General features: G+C 37.8%; 1 protein-coding gene across 1 annotated transcript; it reads right to left on the reverse strand.

Annotated features, from left to right (window-relative positions):
• Positions 1–2,955: 2,955 nt before the first annotated feature.
• LOC145234430 (equilibrative nucleobase transporter 1-like) lies at positions 2,956–4,380 on the reverse strand. The gene has a single exon (XM_080099164.1). It carries the CDS (start codon positions 4,378–4,380, stop codon positions 2,956–2,958), a length of 1,425 nt encoding a protein of 474 aa, XP_079955290.1.
• Positions 4,381–9,082: the final 4,702 nt, after the last annotated feature.

Below are 9,082 nucleotides of genomic sequence, written 5' to 3' on the forward strand. Positions count from 1 at the left end.
ATGTTACATGTATGCAACTAACAAGGCATACAGGTTTATCACTTATTTCGACTAAAAAAGTAATAGTTTGTCCATTCTTTCTGGAACACCGTAGCTCCATTATACCGATCTGTCTTTTTCCCAAGGAGATATTTTTAAGGATCCACGCTAATAGCCCTCAAACCATTTTAAAACTAACACCACATGACAAATGATTTGTTTGCTGCAAGGAAAGGCAATCAAGTGACTGTTACGTCACAAATATACCAAGTGGTTGAATATAGAGTGTGGCAATTTTTAGAAGTTTGGCGTCATGTTGTGGAATGGAAAGATTACCAGTAATGTCTAAGCCATTTCAAGGAAATATTTGAACATAAACATTTTATTGTTTTTTTATGCTATGTTGTATACTGTACTTTAACAGAATTGTGACGGGGGCCACATTAAAAAGACAAGCGGGCCAAATGTGGCCCGCGGGCCGCAGGTTCCCCACCCCTGCTATAAAACTTTATATACCGGTAAAAAGAAAGTATACAAGGTGCTGACGCAACAAAATTCCACAATTTTCTTGAACTCCGTATATTTTTTGTTTTTATTCTACGGTTTATTCTCCTTGGGCGTCTTTATCTGATAAAAATTGGGCCTATTAAAAAAAGTTAGCACCCCTCGCGGCTTACCCCATTTTAACAATCACGAACTTGACAAAACCTATGATGTGGAAGGTATCTCCGATTCGTCGCTTGGTTCACACAGACGCGCGAAAACAAGGAAAACGTCATGTATGCCTACCCCTACGCTGCAGCCACCTTGACGAATTTGAAAACTTATGTGGGAGTAGAGCTGCTCACATAAGAACTAACATCAGACAAACTTGATAAATACCGATAGGTAGCTCAAAGATTACAAGTTTTTCGAGACCGGAGTGTGCTATGAACATGTAAAACACAGCACCTGAAGTTGGTATTTAACCAGCAGGGGTCACCAAACTTTGGCCCGCGGATCGTATCCGGCCCAGGGCGTCATTTCATCCGGCCCGCGACAGTAGTTGGTCTCCATATACGGTAGAACTTCTAACATAAGAACTCACACTAGACAGGTTGGCTAATTTCCGATAGGTGATTAATTTTCCGATAATTTTTTATTTTTGTAACTACTTGGTATAGACCAGGGCTTCCCAAACTGGGGGTCGCGACCCCGGAAGGGGTCGCTTAACAAACTTGAGGGGTCGCAGAGAGCTGTACCAATTTTGCAGAAGATACTCCATACACTGGCGTAGAGTACGGGGTGTCGCACACCCCCCGCCGTGACCGTTGTATAACGTCAAAATGTCATATTTGCTCCAAGTTACGTCGGTTTTGAAACGTTTGCAGCTAAGCGCAAACGCGCTTGTAGCGACGTCATTGATCAAACAAACGTCGGTTGAAACGCAACGCTTGCAATTGTTTTGAAATACACAGGCATTTTAATGCAACATAAAGATGACAAATAGAGTTATAGACTACGCTTAAGTTCTGTGTGGCGCAGAGAGAAAAACATTTTCTAATCAAAATAGGTAATAAATTTACGATTTCTAAGCAGTGTTTAATGTCCGCTTGCAAAGCACTGCAACGGCCCGAACTTAGCCCGCACGGTGATAAGTGCCTATTTGAAAAACAGTGTGACAGAAGCTAAAGGCTAAAGCACGTAAAAGTTATCGGTGTTTGAACGTGTAAAGTAGTAGACTCCGAGTACCGGTACGTTGTTTTTAGTTTCGTTTCAGTAAATACAACAAACGTATTTTTGCATTGTTTATCATATTATCCGTGAAGGGTCGCGGAAAATTTAAAGAGATTAAAAGGGGTCGCGATCAAAAAAGTTTGGGAAGCCCTGGTATAGACAACCCCATATATGACAGCCAACGAAAAAATACAAACTCAAATGACCCGCGCAAAAGGATCAATGCTGTTTACGCACTTAACTTTACGTAGGCTACCAATGCCGTTTACGCACTTCACTTACGTACATGTATTTACGAAGTCGAACCGTCTGTTTTGCAATCGTCAATTTTGCCAAATGCAGAATACCGCAACTTACTACGTGATAATTCAGTTCCTATTAAATAATTATTTATTTGATTTGTGTTATAATAATGACATTTTTAAAGGCAAAAGATACCTTCTTTTTTATAAATCATTTTAATGTAAAATTAATGCCTCATGACAATCACTGAAGCAAGTATTTTATTGTTTGCAACTACAGACAAACCAACATACAATAAAGTGCAAACAAAATGTTACTTTTGGCGTTAGTAAAGCTTTCATTCGCTTAAGTAACGTTAGGATATTTGGGTAAGATTACATAAAACATAAGAAAGTCAAGTAGGCTTTAAACCAGGGGTGCACAACCTTTTTGCTACGACGGCCGCATTGCAGATTCTTATTTCACCGACGGCCGCCAATGGTACCTGCTTATGTTTGTTTTATAATTACTTTTGTAAAGAAATTGGTTTATATCATATACACCATCTAATGGCACCCAAAATGTCCAGATTAATTTGTAGCTCTTGGTGCATAGATTGAGCTGCACAGTATGAAGATTAGTCAAGTGTTTATGATGTCATAATCGAAATTGTGATGTTTGTGGTACCTTTTTTGTTCGCATTGTTTGCACGCAATAGGCGTACAAAAAGTCTGACGCTACCAGGCATGCAATACACTTTTTAGTACCACAAAAACTAAAATTCAAAACATTTAGCAAAATAGCTTTATTTACGTCACGGCCGCCAGTACATATGTTTTAATAAACATGTTCACGGCCGCACAAACTCGTCTCTGCGGCTGCAGGATGTGCACCCCTGCTTTAAACCCACTAACATCAATCAAACTGTCAAGATTAACGTATTCCCATATTGCAAGATTTAGTAAAAATAGCGTTACCGGCGCAGCAAGAAACATAACACTTAACAGCGGATTAATTCCTCATGAAAAATTGTAATATCTAATTCCTTGTTACCGCACTGGCCTTGTTTGTGTAGGCCTTCACAATTATAAGAGCAGGGTGGACAAAACTAAGAATGCAAACTGCCAATAAAAGGTAGTTTACAATCGAAAACAAATACGAGTTTTCTATGGACAGAAACAACGCGTATTGTAGAAGTGAAAAAAGTCCTGCAGCAAAAAATGTAACTCCGTAAAGCTGACCAAAGTGAACCATCGGAAAGTTTAGGGCAAGAAAATTTGCCACACTACCGAAAAGAAACGAGCGAAAGAAGAGCAAAATCACTAGGGAACCATAAATGCTATGAGTTAATACTGTAATATTTAATATTATTTCAATACAGCCAGTTATGAACATTGTGACAAAGAGACCACGTAGTTTTCGAGTATTTTGGCTGATATTTGAATCACCGCTGTACTTAACTACTGCATCGCATATTACACCGTTGATAGGTGCGGCCAGGCCGGCAGCAATCAATATGTAACCAAAAAGATTAGCAAAAAAGTCAATTCTATCGGGAGGTTGTATCTGACTAATCCAAGTTATGTAACTTCCCAAGTAAAAAACCAAACGCAAGTAACCAACGCAAAGAAATATGAGGTTGGTCCAAAAAAGCGGGGATTTCAAACAAGATTTCAATGACAACTCTTTGTTTTTGTTTTGTGTGTTATTGTTGGAAGATTCTTCGGGATTTGAGTTGTCTTGATCTGGTGACTGCAGGTTGAATGAAGAGTTTATTTCAGTTCGCTTAGCAAAATGTAAGATTTCCATTATACCGTATCTGCCCACACTGCTATCTTTGTCAACTAGAATCTTGTTTTTTGGCATCAGGAGGAATGTGCGTAACCATGGAAACACACTTAGGCAGGCCATGAACTGAAAAACACTTGTAAGATGGATGCCACTGTCGTAGGCCACTTTATTTAGAAAAAATACCACAATGGCCGAATCAAAAGCACCGTTAAGTAAGAAAATGTACGCCGATTTAAAATTGGTTGTCAGGTCACTTAACTGAACGTTGCTGACAAGGAAATGCAATCCACCTGTAGCAATCATTATCATGGCTGGAAAAAGTAAACCAGCTGTTTGTGGTGACATCACAGCCAGCAATGTCCAGCCAAAAGTGCTGAGAAAACATGCAATGCTTCTACTGGTCCATGTTCCGAAAATGTCGAATATGTAACCCAATGGGATTGCGCTGATCATAAGTGCAACAGTAGCTAATGAAAAGACCAAGTTAAAAGACGCTTCATCGGATGAGCATGGTGTAATTGTTCCGTTGTCTGGCGGGGAAGAACAGTTCAACGCAAAATAACCTTCTTGAATGAGGACAAATTGTATGGAAGGCCATCCGTATATCACACCACCTTGTAACAGCACTTCCAGTAATGCAGTAAAAATGCTTAATGTATCAAGCACAGTCATTTTAAACTGTAAGTTCTATGGAAAAAAGCAAAAATGATGTAGGAATTATTTTATTTGCATTGACAATTTGACATTACAAAATTAAACTTTTTTGCATATTCTAATATATTTTGCTTAAAAATCTGTAGTTTATTTATATTAATCTGCTAAATTTAGCCACTAATTTTGATAAAATGTAATGTAGTTGTGCTTTATTAAAAAACGTAAATCACAACGATGTACTTCGCGGAGCGTATGAACTAAAATTAGCTTGTAGCATGTTGACTCAATTCATTCAAACTTCTGACATTGCATTATATCTATTTTGTTAGTGATCGACGGCTTTCCATCACATTCTTGTGCCTAAGTTAATGCGAAATCAGGTGAGGTAACATATCCAAGCCCCTGGGAATAGCTTACCTCAATCTGCCAATCGCGAACTTGACAAAACCCATGATGTGGAAGTTGCTTCCGACTAATCGCTTTTTTCACACAAACGCGAGAAAAAATGGAAAACGTCACGTATGCCTAGCCCATGGGCAGTAGCCACCTTGACGAATTTGAAAACCGTTGTGAAAATTAGAGCTGCTTACAAAAGGGCGAACATCTGGCTAATTAGATAATACCGACGGGGGCTCTAAGACAGCGATCGCCAACCTTTGGGTCTCGACGCCAACTGGCAGTATTGCGGGGCCTCAGTTGGCCGACACGGGTGGATGCACTAGATTGAATTTCACACCGCGTGCCAAAACTGCAAGTTTTTGGAGACCGAAAGGGTGATATGAACATGGGCAAAACGAAGTTTCAAAGTTAGTTTCAATGTTTTTTTGTGTTATGAAACCCCACCCTAATAGCCCTAACTGTCGGCGTTTTTGCAACGTCTCTTTTGACATATGCGTCAGTGCTCTTTGTGCCATCTTTCGGCATTCAGCAAGTTTGTCTGATAAATATACATAAGAATTAGACCCAAGCTGCTGTACTTTACTACTACATCGCTTATTACAGGGTTTATTGGTGCTGTGAGACAAACTGCAATCAATATGTAACCAAACAGATTTGTTAAAAGTCAAATCTATCTGAAGGTTGTTGCAAAGTTCCTAGTTAGCCTATTAAGACTACAATGCCTGTCTCGAGTTTAAACTGGCGTCACAATTTAAAATACAATTTATATTAACAAACGTTAGGTCTTTCAATTCATACTTAGTCAAACGTAAATTCACTCTTACGCTTATGGATCTTTGTGTACTAATTTCAGTTTAAGTTAAAGTTAAACTATTTAGCAGGGCAATAGCTCTAAATGCATACAACCTTTAACACAACACAATATAATTTTAATAAATGAGATACGATATGACACACAAGGCAAAAATGGCAGATTATCTTATAACAAACATATTATGTCAACAAGTCTTAAATTACCTACACATTAAAAATTATAGAAACATAGTGCTTCGACAAAGGCTTAGCAAACTGTTAGTCTATGCTTCAGTCTTAATACAACCAATTGCAACCCTGAACATCAAATATCTGCCCCGACGCAGCTAAGGCGAGGCGTTAATATGCCTCTTCCCAGCTTGCGTCGTAGGTTCCTTTTTAACACTTCAAAATAGAAGGCATGCGAATAGACGTTACGAGAGTTACGAGAAAATATACATCATTCATTCATTTTTGAAATGCGTGGTTCTAGTTTGTTTAACAACGACAAGCAAAAACGTATTTGTTGCAATCCAAAAAAACGAGCCGTGTGCAAAAGAACATGACATTCTGCTTTCTGTTGGCAAAACATATAGCATTCTGTTTGAAACTTGATCACATTTCATAGGAAACGGAAATGAGTACTAGTCTGTGTTGCCATCACGCCATGTTGGATGCGCCATACCACACCATGTTGGATTTCGACGTATCACATTATGTTGAATTGCGCCATATCACGCAGTGTTTTCGTTGCGTTGTGACGTGCTTGCGTTCGTTTTTTTCCTTTTGTTTTTTGTACACTGTACTACGCACATTCAGTGCTATTTACCCTGATGAAGGCGACCTGTATAGGACATCGAAACGTCGGAATAAAAATACTTTTGCTAGAATAGCTCTATGAACTTGATATTATGCCTGGCAGCAATAGCTTATATATATCACACCATGTTGGATTATGCAACATGCACGTTTATCCTGTTTTGACAACCAAAGTTCAACTAGAAAAAAAAGAGAAAAGTTCAACTACCCTATGTAATAATATTTTTACACCTATTAATGCTTCTGGTGTATCAGCACCAGATGCTTTAGTGTTAGGGCTGCTTGTTTGCAAATTATTACATTCGGCCAGATCCAAAATGCCTCCAAAGTCGGTGTGTTTGTCCAATTTTACATCTTTTGCGGGAAATAATAATAGTGTGTTACATACCAATTACCTGTTTTTGGTTTTACTAAGTGCGGTTTGTTTTTATAATATCATGCATCTTTAACTCCCATGTAATTTGCATACAAGTTGAAGTACTCTAAAGTAACTGCAAAAACATACCTTTGCAAAAAGGCTGTAGACTGAAATATATTGCTTTGTTGTTGTGTCATGCCAAGCGAAAATATCTCAACTTAAACAATGATCTAAAAACTGCACCTGGTTGACACTTCTAAAGTTCTTCTCAGATGCAGCTGCAAAATCCCGAAACTACATTTTTGTAGTTTATATATCAGCAAAGTAAATTTATTTCAGCAGGAATATCCTAATTAAATGGAATTAAATAGATGCAAGAACCTTGAATGATAAATGTTACAATAATAATAACAACAAAAATGCATTTTCTAGTCATCTCTATTGATGCTTTGACTGACGTTGAACTGCAAATTCCCATGTATTTAGGAACAAAAGGTTTCATTTTTAGGAAATGTGTCCCGTTTTACGCAATTGCAGTATTGCGACATGAGTTTGGATACATGTTTGATGTAGGAATTGTGATAAGGAATAAAAGAATTCATAACGTAACTACATTTCCTGAAAGTGACAGTTTAGAGTGGACCAAAACATGTTTGAAGACCATAGGCTACTTTGGGTAAGTGTCACTTACACTTACTAGTTGATATAGAGTAATACGTTGAACTGTTTTTGTTAGAAGTTTGCATGTCACAGTTTTGTGTGTGAAGTTTTCTTGTAATTCGTATAGTGTGAAAGTCCTTCCATCAACAAAGATTATCATGCATTTGTATCTTATATCAGACAACTTTTCTTTGTGACTCTCTCAGTTTGAATTAATTTTGTTGGTGTAAGCTCCAATTATATTAAGTTTTATTCCAAAATACACTCGGCCGATTTAAAGCTGTCTGAATGATGCTGGTCCATATAACTTAGGGTTTAAATCAGTTCCTGGTTTAGAAAACAGGTACCCAAAACTGGATTGGAACTCACAACTTAATGAACATTGGGTGGTTGTAAAAAACTTTGGCTATTGCTCGCTTTGTGCTGATTGACGCTGCGACTGTTGAACGCTGATCTCTCTGATTGCAAATGTTTTCAACCAAAACAACTACAATTTAAACTCTTTGTTTCTGGTGGCATCAGCTTTGAAATTATTCGGCAACGCTTTGAAGGTTTCTTTCGGGGATTTCTCTTCCTGTCGAATCCCACTCCCCTTTTAACATGATGGTTAGATTCTAGGGCTCTCACCAATGGTCCCACCATCGTTCCCCCGAAACGTTGCCGAATAGTTTCAAAGCTGATGCCACCAGAAGAGTTTAAATTGTAGTTGTTTTGATTGACCATTATTTCTTAATTCTTTTAGTCTAAGTACAAGATAACATAAACCACAAAAGTGATTCTCATTAATTTTGGTTCATCATATGTTTCCTTGTGGTCCCGTCATACCCACCAAACTTTCATCAGAACCCGGTTCTAAAAATATATACATTCGCTTATTTCTCATTTCCAAGTGTGTTTAGCAACATTCCTATGTTAAACGTTTTCCGCATTAAAATATGGTGTGAACAAGGCTCGTTCATTTTTAAACTTTAAATCGTAGATTATTGTTAGGTCACATATTATATTAATTAGCATTTTTTTCGTTCAAACAATGAGATAAAAGTTTTCACAAACCTACGAATCTTGTCCCTGGTTCATCTGACCTGATGTGCCCAAATGTTCTGAAACAATTTATTATGTCCAGCAACACACAAGAATGAAAATGCGAAGGTAAAACTAATCCACCTTGATGTTGGAAACCCAAAATGGCTTGTTACGGCACAAACGAACAGCAGAACAACAGCAAAAATCAGTTTCTTCATTATAATCCGAAATCTTCTCTTCTACAAAAAGTGATTTTACTCTTAACTTATCTGAAAATTTTTCCACAATAACATTTGCAGAGAGCAACTGGCAACTGGATTCGACTGAAGCTTGTTCCTTCCTTGACAAAAACTTCCTTTTTGTTCGAAATATTCCTGAAAATTTTTATCCAAGCTCCCTGTATATTTGGTTTATTTCAGGGGATGTTTAACTATTGGCACGGGAATACTTCATTTGAGCTTTTGTATTTGTGATTACCAAACTAGCTCAAAAGTTTGTTTGCTCACCTATTCGGTCAACATATAGGATAAATGAACACAAACAAATATAATTGACCTAATTTCTGCTGTTGGTTGTATTATACGTGTTTGCTCTTCTCAAATTTCAGCAGTCTCGGTATGTCTTGGTTGAGGTGTAGATGCAACATTGATCCACTAATTGTGCTCTCAA

The sequence above is a fragment of the Phallusia mammillata genome, chromosome 6, assembly GCF_965637545.1.
Source record: "Phallusia mammillata chromosome 6, kaPhaMamm4.hap1.1, whole genome shotgun sequence".
Taxonomy (NCBI): Eukaryota; Metazoa; Chordata; class Ascidiacea; order Phlebobranchia; family Ascidiidae; genus Phallusia; species Phallusia mammillata.

Coding starts and splice junctions, on each gene's coding strand:
- LOC145234430 (XM_080099164.1), bottom strand. CDS start 4,380: ATGACTGTGCTTGATACATTAAGCATTTTTACTGCATTACTGGAAGTG.